At 43.0% G+C, this 17,609-nt stretch overlaps 1 protein-coding gene across 1 annotated transcript in view; it reads left to right on the top strand.

The window, feature by feature from the left end:
* MAP2K4 (mitogen-activated protein kinase kinase 4) overlaps window positions 1-17,609 on the top strand; it is a 152,556-nt gene that overhangs the window by 82,529 nt on the left and 52,418 nt on the right. The window contains exons 6-7 of the mRNA XM_019536189.1: window positions 689-863; window positions 13,501-13,620. Coding sequence (XP_019391734.1) covers window positions 689-863; window positions 13,501-13,620 — 295 coding nt within the window. The remainder of the gene's footprint in view (window positions 1-688; window positions 864-13,500; window positions 13,621-17,609) is intronic.

The following is a 17,609-nucleotide window of genomic DNA, read 5'->3' as shown; positions in this document are numbered from 1 at the left end:
CACTTTGTCAGGAATCACTTTTCAAGAAGCATGTGGGCTGGTAGTTTCTTGAGTAATGATTAATTTGTATTTTATAAATGTAAAAGAAATGAATGGCTCTTTATGCATTTTTTTCAACTGAAGGAAGACATTTATGCCATATTTGAAATAAATTGCAAATTTTCATTAAGATCAATATGGTCTCCATAAAACTCCTGCTAAAATCCCTGTGTGTCATGGCCAGTACAAGTAATACAGTCAGTCACTATAAAGTGTAATGCTGCATTCACTGCAGAGAAGTGGAAATGGCACATGTAGCTTTGTATATATGGGACTAGGAAGTACTCTTCAAACTGTTGATTCTGCATGCTATTCTGAGTCCATCTATGAGCCTGTTGCATTTTTGTGCAAAAGTAGAAAGTAACTGTGTAGGAGAGTGATTAGAATGACTCTAATATAAGAGATATGTTGAGCCTTATACCGCAGCTGAGAAAACTTAAAGTAATGTGAAGCTGTGAGCTAATGTATTTAATTTTCAATTTAATATTCTCCCTCAATCTTGCACTCCTAACCAGAGTCCACCTTGGAATCATTGTTGCTGTAGTCTATATGAACCCCTCTCTTCTAATGTTTAATCAAGTGCTGCTGAAAAGAGAAAGTTACAAACTATTTAAAATGTGGAAAAATTGCTTCCCAATATTTTTAACAGAGAGAGACTGAGAACACACAGCATTGAATCATCAGGAAAATTGAAGATTTCCCCTGAACAACATTGGGATTTTACTGCAGAGGACTTGAAAGACCTTGGAGAAATTGGACGAGGCGCTTATGGTTCTGTCAACAAAATGGTCCACAAACCAAGTGGGCAAATTATGGCAGTTAAAGTAGGTGATGCCCATAATTATGTTTGTACTTCAATCCATTAAAGAAGGAAGCATGATGGAGAATTAATGTTCATCCATCTATCACTCATCTACTGTTCTGTTCTATTTCTCGCTAGTATAAAGGCTGCTTTTGCTGAAATTACAGTGTATAGTGGGCATATATGTCAAGTGATTTGTAAAGCTTTTTTAACTTACCTGTGCCCTTTAAAAACTGACTCTTTCTCTTAGGAATCAACTGATTTGGGGGGCTCGGATGACTCTGGAGACTGATAATGGGATATGAAGCTTTTCACCTCTAGGTCACTGGTTCACATCCAGCCTAGGATGGTTTTAAGCACATATTAACATCCAATGGTTGTTTGGTGTACTTTGTGAAATGAGATAGTGTTTTGAGATTGGTTTCTACTGGGTATATGCCAATGGCTCAGTAATAAACAACCTCATGGGAAGGAAACAGGAACAGAGTGGGTATGTTTTAGAGAGTAAACTGCTGTGACTCTTGTAGTGATGTATTAGTACAGAATACCTTGCATTGTGCTACCCAGGCTGAACTAGTTTTGTGGAGGGCAGGTTGTCAGTTTCCTGTATTATTTGATACCTTACACTAGCAACAAATTCACTTAAAAAAATAAATCTCATTTTCCTAATTTGCTGTAATCTAAATAAATCTTTGACTTTGCCATGACAGAGGTACTTGTTGAGGGTTTTGGAAGGAACACTAACTGCCCAGTTGAGTAAAGGTGACTGATGGAGTTTCACTTTGAAGACTTAGCATACACTGTTTTTTGTCAGTGGCTGAATAAATGACATCAGACTTTTATCTCTAGTTATAAATACAAAATAGTAATACATGATCTACTACCTTCAATGGAGGAGAAGTGAGCTGTGAACCCCCTAGGAGCATGTGTCACTGTTGTAAACCTAGTCTGTCTTTCTTTGGGATACCCTCTGAACTCCCACATTAGAGACTCTTGCAGAAGTTAGAGCTAATTTGTGAAGGCTCTGATGCTGACAATCATTCTATACTGCAGATATGGTGATGAAGCTAAATTTATTGAGATGTGTCTGTGCTTTTCACAGGAAGAGCTTGATGCCCCTAGAGTCCTCAGAATCTTTCTTCTGACTTGCCTAGATACTGGGTGACCTTCTGACAGCAAAGGGATGGCTGGTCGGTCCATTCCGAGTTATTTGAAGGGACATAGTGGAACAGTGCCTGGACAGGGCTTGCTGGTACAGCCTCAGCAAGCCCAATGAATAGGAGATGGAAGAAGCAACTGTAGTGTTCTGCAAGCTACTCTTTGTCTTTGGGCTTAGCTGGAGGATATGTACCATAATCCTCTGCCACCAGCCTGGCAGTGAGCCATTATGCTGACGTTCCCTGCATGTGGAGGATGGACTGGGTCCAACTTTTTAGAAGAAAGTTTTCTGTGGTTTTTTTAGTGATTGAAACCTAATATATAAAAGGAAAAATAGCTCTCCATGTGGGTCTTGGCTGCTGTCCTGCAGGTCTTGGCTGTCAGCTGCTACCCCCTACCCCTCTCTGGGTCTCAGGTGCTGCCTGCTGTCCTCCTGGCATACCTTTCCCCTTGGGCATGCAGAGTTTAACCAGAAGTACTGTTTTCTTGGGTGAGTTTTTAGAAGTCAGGGAGTCTGTTTATACGTATTGGAAGGGGAGGAACAGCAGGGAGATAGGGTTCAAGGGGATATAAAAAGGATTAAATTAAGCAAAGAAAAACATGGGTGGAATAATGTCTGTGATTTCTCAGACTGAAAGTTTTACCCCAGTATGGGACTGGTAGTCTGGCTGGAATAGTCTCTTGGGGTGTTTTAAGGACAAGCTGATCCTGAACTAGCTGCTGAAAAGATGTACTAGTTGTGGCCCTTTTCTCTGATTTCTGTGGCTCTTTGCACAGACTGGGTTATAATTCCTTTGGCCCATCTCCACCCCAGTCTCACCTGTGGGTGCTCTGTGATCTGTTTTGATTATATTTGCCCTCTTCACTTTCCAAGATTCCTTTCTCTCCCTCTCTCCCACTCCCCCTCTCTAGCCTACATTGTACTGCTAGCTGATGGAACTGTTCAGGGTACTGTCTCACTTTGAACTCCCAGTGCCTTGCCTCTGTGCAAAGATAGAAAAGTTCCCCTAGGCCTCTTCTCTCTTAATCTTCAGGCACGTATGTATGTGATGCCCAACTGTGATCCTTTTCTTCTCCTTGTTCTGTATCATCCCTTTCTTTCTTCAAGAGTAGGTTAAAGATCAGGGCAGCAGGAAAAAAGCTGCCATGGAAGCAGTTATTTGTACCACTGTGAAGCTAAATAGCTTGGTAGGTTCCATGGTGTGCTACCGGGGGTGCCAGTGATTTAAGTTCAGGGAGACCACCATGACATGTCAGTGTATGGTGACCAAAATAAAAAGAGGGTGGAGGGGAAAAAGGGAAAGAAAAAGAAAGTCAAATGAAAAAGGCACATATGTGGGTTCTCTAGATTTCCCCCCTTAAAGCAGAACTTTCTTCCAAAGCTTGCAAGCTTTCCAAAACAAATAAAAAGAAAATACATTACCAGCAAATGGTTTTCCAGATTGATCAGAGAGATTTAGGTTTCTCTCTCTCCTTTCAATCAGTAAACACTAAAAGACAACACTGCAAATCTTATTTAACTAGAAACAAAACTCTCTTCCTGGATATTTATCTGTTGTGGTAGGCCTGCTAGAAAGGGAACAAAATAAATCTTGTACAGTACTGGTTCTGCCCAAGATGAGTGGTGGGTTCAACACCCATTTGTGTATGGATTCTAGGCCTTTCTGGCAGAATTCAACTTCTCGTTTTCCTAAAAAGAAATCCATCCTTATATGTTCATTTGCCTGTGTCATCAGTGCTACTTGCTCTTTGCTGCATTTATAATTTGAGGCAGTGCCTTTTGACTTTGTCTTTTGTTACTTGTTTTTCATAAGCCCATGGCATTTCTTATAGCCAGTCTATGATCAGAAGTTCTTAGGTGACTTGTTGATAGACCAGCCCTACAAGAGGTATCTTTGAATTCTGATCTTTCTGACTGTTCAGGTTCCTTAGATCTTCCTTAGAGGTTTCATCAGCCATTTTTAGAAGGATGCCTTAGGATCTGGTCTGTCTATATGGGATTCTCTTGATTCTAGTCCAAAGAACTTAAAATTTCTATTTATTCTAAGACCACTTCAAGTCCTTGCCCTCCAGAGTCTCCATTTACATTGTGTGACACTGACTGGATGTAGTAGCTTTTCCATAATACTTATAATCTCTGTATGTCACAAAACATCCAGTCAGTCACTGCACTTGCCAAAGTTGGGAACCAGTTGATCTTCTGTAACACTGAAGGAGCTAAGATAGGCCTCATTTAATTCAACTTAAGTGGTTGTCTCAGGCAGCTTGATGGAGTAAGTTCTTTGACTGTACATGCAGATAAGAAAATTGTTCTCTGTACCCTTACGTTTCATTTTGGATTGGTTGCTATTAGTGTGAAATCAAGAGAAGAGCCTCTGTGAAATACCTATACTCTTGTACTGAAATAAAGAAGCACAGATTAAACTTACTGAATGAAACTGGAACAGGAAGTTGTGTATTGTAAATAAACACTACAATAATAAGGATTTTTATCAAACCCTTATTAAGCCCTGTCTGCTTTGAGTTGCTCACAGCATATGGCATATAATACTTAAAATAACCTATATTTGAGCTAACAAACAATCTGCAGGTCAACAGACTAAGCAGGTGCCAATTTGAAACATGCGAATGAAAACTATATCTTTGGGTCTTTAAGCAGTTAATAGAAGTGAGGGGTCAGGAATGCATATTCTCTTGGATTCTTAAACCTGTCAGTTCAGCATCCTTGAACTTTCTGGAGTAAGAGAAGCTATTTTTCTAGAATCCTTAAACTTCCCAGCCCTGGAGATCCAGAGATTTTACCTTCTGGAGCATAACTTTTCAGGAGACCTCATGGTTTTTCTGCTCAAAAAATATCTACAGGTTTGAGCTTTCCTTAAGATTCAGAGTAACTGATATTCATGGCAGTCCTGAAAGGAAAAGAAATGCTATCCCAGCAAGGGATGTACTGGGATTCTTTTTAGCTTTAAGCCTTGGTGTTGAGAGGCTTGGTGCAGTTTCCTTTTTAGTTGTTTTTGACAGCATCATATTTGATAGTTCTTCTGGTAGTCCTTCATCAGGGTCAAGAGACCCTGTCAAGAAACTGGAAGAATGAGATATACTTCAAGAAATCTCCAAAACTTCTTTGGTAAACAAAACAAAACAACCCCCCCAAATAAACTCCCTGTTAGAAGTTGGAGGACCTCTTTAAAGTGAAGTTTTTCCCTGGATAAGTTGATTCTCAGGTCCCACTAGAATTTTCTGTCCTTCACTACTGATCACTTGCATCGTTCTGTTTATTTTCTTTCCTTGTGTGTCCTTTCCCAAGTAGGAGAATCGTGTATACTTCAGATGAGGTCAGGCCATCTAGTATGTGTTTATACAGATTAATTCTTGAAGAAGATCCAAGACTGTTTCTGGATTGTTTGAGAAATCTAAGAAGGGGTACAAGGCATCAACATCTACGTTTTTCAAATGGACTAATTCAGTAGCTTCTCAGGCCTACAAATTGTTCATGAAAGATTACTCTCCTTCAGTAAATGCTCACTCAAGCATGTAGCCATTTCCTGTGCAGAGCAGCAAAATGTGCCATTCATGCAATTTTGTGTAATAACTACCTGGTCTTCAGTCTATTTATGTTGTTCTCCGACTTATAAACAGGTGCTTTAAGTTTTCTTCCCATTTGTAGAATCTGGTTTCTATGTTGAGTGCCTCCCAAATATTTGATTTGCTGAACATCATATTTACTTATCCATCAGTAAGTTTGTCTTTTCTTAAGTGAGACCTTACCCAAAATGTCACCAATATTGTATTAAATTCCACATTAGAGGAGATATCTTGATCTTTTCTCTAAATGATGTAGAGCATTCCTACAGGAAGATAAAGAAGTGTTGTTATTTACTTATATTAGGATCCAGCTTTGCTGTAAACATTTATTTCCACTTTTGTATAAAACATAAATAAGCAATCCTGTATGGGGGTGGCTAGCTTTAGATAATGTTTATTAACCAGAGTTTATAGTTTGACTTCTCAGCTTGGCTGGGTGTTAGGAGTCAGTTCTCTGACGAGCTCTCCCTGCGGGCACTATTTTGAAAGTAGAGTAAAAAAGTAAAGATGGGTTAGAGTCTTTATGCTTGGAAGTTGAGAAGATAGGGTTCAGTTGTAGTGGATCAAGAAAAAATAATTTGTCGATAAGTAAATCTTAGCTCTGAAAGCAGCAAGTTATGTCGAAGATTCTGTTCGCCCAGTAGTCTTATGGATTGATTGAAGGCATCACAGTGCACCCCAGTCCTAAAAGACAGGCCCAGTATGACTGGTGGACTGATGGCATTACAGCTCCTTGCAGTCATGCGCTACCTTGGTGTGAGCATTTTCATGATCTTTGTCTCCATTGTTAGCTGAGGTGGCTGTAGAAGAAGGCCAGAATAGCACAGGTTTTCCTTCAGTTTACAGGCTTCCCTCAATTTGTGTTGTGCATGCATTCCCAGAGAATGGTGCATAAATCAAATTCCCATAAAGCAAACCCACTTTAAAATGTAACAAATAGGGATAGGTTCCCATAGTGGTGAGGGACGGAGGGAGTGAGGCTGGGACTAGGGAAGGGGTGGGGGGAGGGGTGAAGCTTCTAGGATAGCACAAGACAGCAAAGCAAAGGGAACAGAGTGGCACTCAGCTCAGCCCTGGCTGCAGTGGCCCCGGGAGTGGCTGGTGCCAGCTGCCTGCAGTCGCTGGGCTGCACCATGCTCCACCTGCCCCCCGTGCCTGGCCTCCGCCTGTCCCCACTCACCTCTGCTTCTCGCATAAGAGCAAATTTACCTTGCATATAATGAATTATGGGTCTAAATAGGCTCATCGCATAAGAGTGAGTTGTCATATAAACAACCTGCATAAATCAAGGGAAACCTGCTTTTGATTAATTGGAAAATGCAGCTCTATTTATTGTTTGCTGTTCAGCACAGTTAAATATTTTTATTTACGTGTTAAGACTGCGTGAAGTTCCTTCTTTCTTGACTTCTGCTTCTCAGTTATTACCTCTTTAGTGCTGAGACCTATCTATGCCACATGAGGTAGCTGAGCTCTGTTGATACTGCATTGGAATATTCTGGGGACTCCTGCTGTAAGTGGTTATTGTCTTGAGTTTGTCTGCGGCAGTGTGCCGCTGGAAGTACTGTCAGAAGTTCTCTGCAAAGTGACTGATTCAGATGAAGTTTGAGGCAAGCAGGAAAGTGCTAAAATGAAACTTTCCTTAAATTTACTGTTATAAAGATTTTTTCCCCATACCACTGGATGTACTGGCCAAGTGCCAAAAGTGCAAGAGAATATGCTGTACATGCTGGGACTTTGCATTGAACTGGATTTTTTATGTCATTATGGTCCTGTAGCAGGGTGCCAAGGTGCCTGCTACTTGGAGAGCTGGGATAACCACCCACGTGTAGGTTGCTAGGGTAACCAGAGGGAGCTAGTGACCCACACCTGCCTGATCAGTTGACCGGAAGGGGCAGGGCCTAGCTCCTATATAAATCACAGGCCGGAGGCCAGGAGCCAGTTCCCTGCTGGCAGCCAAGGGGGAAGGAGTTCTGCCGGAGTGAGGAAAGAGAAAAGGCCTGAATGCACGAGCAGCTTGGTGTACGGGTAAGGGATGGAGCACCCTTGGGGGTGGCTCAAGTAATGTTATAGCAGGGCAGCTAGAGTTTCTGTTATAGCCCAGGGGCTTGTATTTTGTTTGCTGTTTTAACCGGTGGTTTGGGTGAGGCTATAAGGGGATGGAGGAGGCCTCATAAGGGACTCACAGTAGAGTGGGGACCCCAGCCCCAGAGAGGGGGCCACACTTGGGAAGCCCCAGAGAGGGGAGCATTGAAAGTGTACTGAGCCCTAGTGTCAGAGAGAGTGTAAGACTGAACAACGTCCGGTACATCAGCAAGGATTGGGGGATGGTAAAGGGGTGGTTGGAGCCACGCATAGCCCATAAGGCTGGGGTGCATAGAAACACCCATTACAGAAGCTGGGCCAGTGTACAGGAGGAAAACCATGTCCAGGGAGATGAAGAGGCAGCCTCCCTATTATATATACGTGACATCAAAGATGTGGCAGGTGAGAATAGAGGGTGCTTTCAAGACAAACTGAATACGAAAAGGGACGCTCAGGGGAGAGCACAGCGGCCCTAGGATGCCCCTCTTGTTACAGGTCCCAAATGGCATGCTCAGGCTGTAGGATTTTCTTGTGACTTCTGTCTACTCCACTTCTTGCATTTGAGGGGTGATGGGAGGGTAGAGTTCTCTCCAGATTAGATGCTACTGCATGTTGCACTTGCACACTGAATGTTAAGTAGCAGCATCTCCTTTCATTCCTCACATGTTGTTTGGGTGAGGAAAACTGTTCACTCAAGACTCTGCCCCAATAGTTTCCTTGTCCTTGTTACACTTCCCCCTAATGAATTAAGTAGGGTCACTGGGATATGGCAGAGTAACATAGTCTAAATAAAGCCCTCTTTTTCTGGCCATGCTCCTCTATAAATTAGCAGCTGTGCAAAATGTAGTTTCTCTTTTTTTCCAGTCTTGGGATCATGTATCCTCAGCCTCTAGCAATCTTGTACAGGACCACATCATGTCTTTCTTTCAACACCTTGGGGTTGCATTAGTTGAGAATTCCATGCTGGCTTCCAACATGTTCTTGTACCTCTTCTGTCTGCTTGAAGGAATTTGTTAGTATAACAGAAACCTGTACCCTAAACTCTGTCCTTTCCTCCCTCCCTGGTGAAATTGTATTTGGAAAAGTGATTTGCTCTTAGTCTCAATTTTCATTTCAGTTTATTGTTGTAATAGTATCTTGTTTTACAAAATGTATCCTCAAGTGCTTTTGGCTGAAGCCTGAAGTACAAGGCACAGAAACTGGCATGGCAGGAGGTGCAAGGAGATTATTGCAGTAGCAGTGAGGAAATTGTGCAGAGAGATGAGGAGGCTAATACCAGATTGTGTACACATGCATGTGTGTGCATTTGTGCAAGAGAGAGAGACACTTTTTGGACTTTTAAAATTTTACTATAAAAATATTAAAAGCAAAAAAGTGAAAGTGCAAAAATGCGTAGCCCTCCCAGGGTTGAACATGAAACACTTGTTGGTAATGGAAACACTCATATCACCAGAAATTGAAACCCCTTCTTCATGGGGTTACACATTTTGGACTAACTGTCCATCTCCCACTTTGCAGTGTTCCCTTAATAGTTTGGCATGACACAAACTGGTCCACATTCTGTTGTAAGGTGAGGTGGCTAAACTTGTATGCAATCCACACCCAGACCAAGAAGCAGAAGGGTTGGAGGGCATCATTGGATCCAACCCCTACTATCAGGTTTCTGTGGCTTTTCTGGGTCACCATCTTGGCTTGGCTCAGCAGGGGATTGGCCAGGCAGATCTCATTTACTGCAGGCAAGAGAGAGAGAAATCTAAAGAGAATCCACAAGAAGTCATAAAAACATGAAGAGATGTTTGTGTTAGGATCCAGAAATTGATAGAATTCAAGAATTTTGCTTGGTAACAGGATGATGCAGCTACAGATTGTTCCATGAGGGGAAGGACATGCAGCAGCAGTCTGTGTATACTGGAGTAAGGAATATAAATGGAGCCACAGAGCAGACCATTCTAGTACTGAAAGTGAATGGAGAAGTGATGGATGAGGGTTTCACCAAATGTGGAGTAGAGGGAGTGCTCTGGAAAGGAGATATATATGGGCAGAAAAGAAGGCTTAGGAGGTAAGGCCAACATCAAGGTTGCAGGCTGGAGAAAAGCTCATTTCAGAATTGCTACTGTTAATGTGTTTTGTGAAGTATTCCAGGTAGACACAGACCAAAGGCATGATACTTTTTTTCACAAATAGTTCATTGAATTGTGAAGTTGCCCATGCAGAGCTTGGTACACACTTGATATTCCCAACGGCTGTTGCATTGATATGCTTACACACCAATATCATTTTTCACACCAGAGCTAGAAGTCAGAACAGAGGTGTTACAAATGCTTTCAAAGCTCTATCACCTGTCAGTGTGCTTCATCCTTGCCTGGAGAGAAACATTACACTACCTCCAACCATGGCATCTCTGGAGAGACAGCCCAGAAGTGATTAAGATATTATCAGTGGTAGCTGTGCTTTTTTTGTGTGTACACTTGACAAGAACTGAACAAGCACCCAGAACTACTTTCACATACACCAAACTATGATCAAATAGCTTTGAACCAGTGACCTAGAGGTGAAAAGCTCCATAGCCTTATTACTGAGCCCATGAGCCATCCATTTTTTCTGCCCACATTGATTGTCTTCTACCCAATCAGTTGCATTGGAGAGGTGGGTGATGTGTTTTCTGTCTGTGCTGTGCAAGTAGCTTGTAAGATTTGCAGATTACTGTAGGATCTTTTGGGAAGGAAACATTCTATATAAGTGCAATGATTATTGTTCTAGGCTAAAATGTAAATTACTAGAACATTTAAGAGTGAATGGTGAAGCACTCAAAATATCAGGAAATTTCAAAGGTAAGAACAACCATGCAGATGCACCTGCTCCCTTGTGTGTATATATCATTCAGAAATAATATTCAAGTATGTGATCATATGTGGTTTTTCAAATAATACAAGAGAAGGGCCCAATCCTGAAAGCATACTCTTAATACTTGGCATACTGTTTTGTCACACAAATGGTGTCACTGCTAACGGCAGTTTTCTACATAGCACTGGACTCATCTACATGAGATGTTTACTGCTCAGTTGACTAATTAACTGTGCAATAAATGTCTTGGTGTCTACATATGCTTAAAATACAAGTACTACCCTGCTGCAGAGTTTTTTCATGTACAGCCAGGGCTGCCCCTTGGTGGAGGGGGCAAATTGGAGCAACCGCCCAGTGCCCCACGCTTTGAGGGGCCCTGCAGAGCCGGGCAGAGAAACCACAGGTGTAGTTTAGCTCACCCACTCGGTGGGTTGGGCGGCTCTTTGTCTGTTCCGGCTGCCACCCGTCCCACTGCGTCCAGTGTGCCGGGGCTTTCACTCCCTGGTGTAAGTGTGCTGTGGGACAGGGAGGGGGGCCTTACACAGGCTGCTTTGCTCTGGGCGCAGCACCCTCCTGGGATTGACTTTGTGTGCAGCAGCATGCATGTAGAAGCTGTCCCAGCTGGTTGGGGCACAGGGTGCTTCAGTGCAGGTCTAGCCAACAGGCAGCCCCCATACTGAAGCACCCTTGTGCCTAAGCCAATGGCTCTGCAGCATATAGAGTCTAATTAGAGTAGTTCTGGTCTGGCAGGCTGACCACCCCCTGCCCCAGGTCCTCTGGCATCCCAGGCTGCTCTGACCAGTCTCTACAAGTTGCGCATGAATAAACTCTGGAGCAACATGCTCTGGAGTTTTTTTGTTCCAGGGTACACGTTCAAACAGGACACCCAGCAGCAAAAAAGTCCAGAGCAGTAAGCTCCGGGGTTTATTATTGTGCATTAATTCCATGTGTATATATGCCCGTGAGTACTATGCTAAGTAGTATCAGCAAGATTAGCCACTAACACGACACGGGTTTTTCCCCAACCTAATACATACATATATGGCATCTTGGAATGCTTCCCCCCCCTTCTGTATTATTATCCAATTTCCAATGGCAAAATGGGTCCTGAAATTTCTGATTTTAACTCTTTACATTATAAACTCTGTTCTTGATAATGTACAAGGGTGTTTCAAAAAGTAATGGTAATTTCAACATTAAACCATTTTGTGTGTAATGATCATTTACTGGACCACAGGACTTTGTAAACAGTGGGTGCACTCAATAATGCTGCCATCAGTGTTCCCCACTGTCATTTCCCACTTTTTCACAGACATTCATATAGCCAGCATAGCCAGCCATTTTGCCAATAGTTTGTGAAACACTCTTGTTTTGATAATTTTCTAGCACCAATATACTTTATATTTTCCTTGTAGTCATCAGCACAGCTTTTCCTTCATGCAATTCGGGGAAATAACTTTAGTTACTGCAAGATGCTAAATATGTCTGTAAGCTTGTAGGAAAAACTACTGGTATTTTATTGTATTGTCCATTTAATAATCACAGTAATATAATATCTACAGTGAAGCTCAGTTTGTTGTTTAAAATTCTTTAATTTGCCAAACCAGTTTCATTTAGGATGTGAGAAGTACATTGCTCCCCTCTAGGCATGTCTACATGAGCTGTTCACTGTTTAGTTGACTAATTAGCTGCATGGTAAACATTGCACATCTACCTGTGTGCCCCTAGTAGACCGGAGTAGATTAACTCCGCAAGAGGATAGTATTTGTAAATACAAGTACTTTCCTCCTGTGGAGTTTTTTACTCTGCAGCAGTACGCATGTAGACACTGCCCCGGGTGGCTGGGGCATGAGGGTGCTTCAGCTGGCTAGTCCCATACTGAAGCACCTTTGTGCCCTAGCCAGCCCCTCTGTAGACATTGACCTGGGGAGGTGCAGCCCCGGACTTGCAGGCTGACCCCTTGGGCCCCCTGCCAGCCGAGGCTGCTCCAACTTGGCTCAATGTGCCGTGCTCCTGGGTGTATGTGTGAATTCAGCACCAGCAATCAATAAACTCTGGAGCAATAAGCTTGTAATTTATTCCTGCACACTAATAGCATGTGTAGATATACACTTTGAAACTTATTTCCATGTCAAGTTGCATCTTTCATATCAACCATTTCAGGTATATTCCTGCTTTTATAAAACAATGTTCAGGATTTTGTTAGAATTTTGTTTTTAATGGGAGGTGTCTCTCCCTCCATTCTCATGCTGCAAAGCAGCTGAGCTATTTTTGCTGAAACTTTGAAAAAACAAAATGTTATCTTCAGGTAAAGACCAAGCATGAGAAATATATTCTGAAAGGCAGTTTTGGAAGGTTGTAATGTTTAAAATTCAACCTGGCAGATATCTAACTAGGCAGATTTCTGTCAGGCAAGGCATGAAGTTAGGGCTTTGATTTTTGCTTTGTGGTATAAAGTACTGACTGTTTCTAAGTCTTGTAGTACATGGGCACATCCTGGTGGCTATTCTTTTTTAATCCCTTTCTTATAAAGTGTAAATATAATATTTAACAATTAAATTTCAGAGCTGTGTTCATCCCTAAACATGAATGGAAAGTGTGGAGCTAACTCACTATATAGAGCTCTGAAAGCAACCCCAAATACTATTTTGCTGTAGCTTTTAAGGAGAAGAAGGAAAATCTATTTAATTTTCTTCACTTGTTTTTCTGAATCTCCACCAATACTGCTAAAGTTTGTTAAAGTAAAGTTTGGGCAAGGATTTCTTAATCTGAACTAAATGTATTTAGTACTTTTTCTTTACTAGTGTCATGTGAAATCAAGGTCTGATTTTTTTTTTTAATTTTTTTTTTAAAGTATGTTGTTTCCATATTTGTAAGAATCTGGGTCTAGCATAGTGTCTGGAGCACTGACAGGGTTCTGCAGAACTGAATTATGATGATACAGTCTCAGTGGATTAGCAATAAGACCTCTGCCACTTTTACTCTTTCAGAGAATTCGGTCAACGGTGGATGAAAAAGAGCAGAAGCAGCTTCTGATGGACTTGGATGTAGTGATGCGAAGCAGTGACTGCCCATATATTGTTCAATTTTATGGTGCACTCTTCAGAGAGGTGGGAACTTAGACCTTGTTTCATTTGTATTAGAGGGTTTACTTAACACAGGAAAAATATTTCATGGCAATATCTAATTTATAGTAAGAGGGAGTTAGTTTACTGCAGGTTTTCTGTGTCTTCAGTTATAATTAAAGGGAAGAAACCCTGATGTGTAATTGCTTATATGTATGCATTCATATGTGTGTATGTTTGTGTGCATGCATATATTTGTTGTTATATTCATTTATAAGACCTATCTTGTGATCATTCCTGTCCTCCTACTATCTTCCTTCTGCTCACCTCTAGGATTTGTAGCAGTTTCTAAAGTAAAGCACTCAGACTTTTTTTTTTATTTTTCTCTCTGGAAATACTTTGTGTGAAGTTCAAATCTTTACACCAGGAACTGTCAAATATGATATGAGCTCTTAAAAAGGTTATAGCCTGCATATACTGCCCTCTGCTGGGGAAAGATGGGGTTGCAGAATCCCTGCAGACACTTGCAACAGGAGGCAAGTGGTACCCCAATGGGTAGAGTTTCTCTTACAGCTACCTGGCATACATGTTGCAGCATGGCCATGCTAAGGACTGCTGAACAAGGCCCTTTCATTGTTCTGGGTGTTTGCGTCTTGAAGCTCTGATAGCACTAGGTCCAATCAGAGATTTGCACAGATTGGGTGGTGATTAGCAGTGCTAATAATAAATTAACACTTGTAGAGAAGGCCTGCTGGGTTTAATTTATATCAGGTGGTTGTAGATAACTCTAGCGGAGACCACAGTGTTAAGCATAACCAGGCAACATGATATTCAATATCACATGTCCTTGTCTACATTGTTTACAACTATACACATGTTCAAATGAAACATAATTTCCCAGTGTAGACAAGGGCAAAAATTGTAAAAGCGTTTCTTTGTAACATCCTCATATATCACCAAGTGCTAGTGCAACCCAGACTGGCAGCATCAACAACAGAAGTGGTGCGCTCCCTCATGGTTGAGGATGATTACTCACAGGTCAAGTAAAGGGTTGTAGATGATTCCATTGATGGCTAAGAAGGCTGATCCAAGAGTTAAAGACTCTGGCAGACACCACATGTGGTGGTTAAAGGGAAGACTGAACCATGGATTTCTCAGTCTTGTTTGCTTTCCTTCTGTTTCTGCTAGAGGTACATTGATATGTTCGTTGGTCCAATTATTGGATTGGCACCGATATAAAGAAAATTGATTGTATCAAAAATCTCCCCGATGTGGCCGATCATCTGGCTGATAAATGCATGCAGATGCAGCACAGCACATAGGCAGCAAGGAGCGCAGCCCAACAGCATGGAGAGCTGTGTGCAGCTGATAAGTCAGTTGTGATGAAAGGGGAGGGGAGAGGAAAGGGGAATGGGGGGGCAGATCAATGCCCCCTGCAGTGAGGGAGAGAGTGGGGCAAGGGCTGAGGCAGATGCTGACCAGCTGGGGTAGGGCAGGCATGGAATGGAGCCATGGCTTATCCAGGGGCACAGGAAGGGGGACAGCTCCCGCTACTGCATGCACCCCAAGAGGACATGGTGGATGCGGGGAGTGCCCCCGGATTTGCTTGGGGGCATGGACAGGGTTGGCTGCAGCTGCAGGCTGGGGCCAGGGGCTGAACTGGGCTCTTCCTGGCATTGGGGGGAGAGGGGGGACTGGGACTGGGCGGTGGCAGTGCTGGGAGTGGGGCCCTACAGGGGACTACAGCGAAATTTGGGGTGGCTACAACCCCCCTCCCATAGTCCCTCTCCCAGTGCTGTTGCCACCCGCCCTGAGCGCAGCCCAGCCCCTATGGGAAGAACCCACAGATGCAGCCCACCCCGCTCTGCACAAATCTAGGGGCACCCCTCCCCTCCCATGGCCTCCCGGGGTGTGCGCAGTGGAGGGAGCCACTTCCCCTGGACAATCCACAGTTCTGCCCTGCACCACCCTGCTCATCTGCCCCACCCTCTGCCCCACTCCCTCCCCCACCGCAGGGGCCTTGACCTGCCCCACTGTGCCCCTTCCCTCCTCCCACCACTACAGACTTACCAGCTGCACTCAGCTGTATCAGAAATTGGATTGGTATCAGCCAATATGCCTCCTTAAAAATCGGCTACCAATGTTGGCCCCCAAAATCTCTATCTACGCAGCTCTATTTTCTGTCATTTTTCTGCTTCTAGGGCAAGACTGTTTTCCTCAAATTAAGATGTACTTTCTGCCAAAAGGCATCACCATGTAGCCCTGTCCCAGGATAGTTTTTCCCAATTTGTGGTAGCAGTGCTACACGTCTTACTGTTCACCTTGTGGATGTCCTTGAATCGTTTTCTTTGTTCCCCACATGTCCTTTGTCTTTGGCTGAGTTGGGACTATAGCAGTTGTTTTGGTAAATGTACCTAAGGCATGCACACACAATGCCCTTTCCACCACAGCTGATGTTAAATAATCAATACTTCCGTGATGGTAGTGTAGCATCAGTGAAACCCCTGCATTTGTGTAATGATCCTGCCATTTTATGCCAAGGATCTTCTGGAGGTAGCACTGGTGAAGGTGTTCCAGGCTTTTCAGGTGGTCCCTATAGGTCACCCAAGCTTCATACCTGTAGAGAGGAGTTCGGGTTACTAGAGCCTTATATAATAGGAGCCTTGTTCAAGTCCTGATGTTGTGATAGTTGAACCCACAATGATACAGTCTTCCAAAGGCAAAGCTGGCACATCAGGCCCTATACTGAATCTCCTCATCAATGTCGGCCTTCTTTGTCAAGGTATGCAAAGTGTTCAACATTCTTTAGCTCCTGTCCATCAATGAGAATCTCTGCCAGGGGGAGTTGATTGGTCCAGAGCAGGCTGGTGAAGCACCTTTGTTTTTCCAATGTTAAAAGTCAGTCCTGAGCACTGGTATGTTTGAGAGAAGCAATTAAGGGCCATTTGTAGGTCTTTCACAAAATGTATAATGACAGCAGAATCATCAGCGAACTGAATTTCCACAATTGAGCCTGATGTAACTTTGCTTTTGGCATGGAAGCAGGAAAGATTGAAAAGGTTCCCAGCCCTCCTGTACTCAATGCCATGTGGCAGATGGTCAGGGATAAGCATCTTGATGACCACAGGAAAGATGGAAAGTAGAATATGTGTGATCATGTAGCCCTGCCTGACACCAGTTCAAATGGCAAAAGGGCTCTATAGTGGAGGCACTGCATAGGATGGAGGCAGTCATCTGGTCATGAAGGGGTCATGGTGATAAATTTCCCTGGGAAGCCAAACTTCAATAAGATCTTCCAAAGAGCCTCACAGTTAACAGTGTCAAAAGCTTTGGTCAAATCAGTAAAGGCCATATACAGTCTGTGGTGTTGTTCTTAGCATTTTTCCTGGATCTGCCAAGCCACAAAGATCGTGTCCATGGCACATCTTGATGGTCTGAAGCCACACTGAGACTCAGGAAGGATTTCCGTGGCAAGAGGGAATTTCCTCCGTGTTCCAGATTTTAAGAAATAGTGTTAGCACTTGCTGACCATAGTTCCCCCACCAACTTCGAAGACCTCAGCTGGTATGCTGTCAGCGCCAAAGGCTTTGTTGTTCTTCATCTGTCTTATTGCCTGATGGACTTCTTCCGAGGTTGGTGGTCTGGTAAGTGCCTCTCTTATTGGATACCATGAGATGGATTCACTGGTTTCATCAGTTATTATTGATTCTCAGTTCAGGAGCCTTTGGTTGTACTCCTTCCAGCAGTTTTTGATGGACTCTTTGTCTTTGAGGAATATACTGCCATCGTTAGATCTGAGCAGGGTGAGACAGCAAGAACTTGGTCTGTACACAGCCTTGATTGCACTGAAGAAGCTCCATATGTCATGATATTGTTGGATTTTTTTTCACCTTCTCTTCCCACTATTTGTTTTTGATTTCTCCAATCTTCCTTTGGGCTTTAGCATTAAGCTGTTGGAAAGTTCCCTGTTTCTGACCACATGCAGGGTGATTTTGCTAGTCACAGAAAGCTTTTATCTTCTGATTGAGAAGGAC

Source organism: Crocodylus porosus, unplaced genomic scaffold (assembly GCF_001723895.1).
Source record: "Crocodylus porosus isolate Cpor-Errol unplaced genomic scaffold, CroPor_comp1, whole genome shotgun sequence".
Lineage (NCBI taxonomy): Eukaryota > Metazoa > Chordata > Crocodylia > Crocodylidae > Crocodylus > Crocodylus porosus.
The sequence above is the reverse complement of the archived record's forward strand: the minus strand, read 5'-3'. Positions and strand labels throughout refer to the sequence as shown.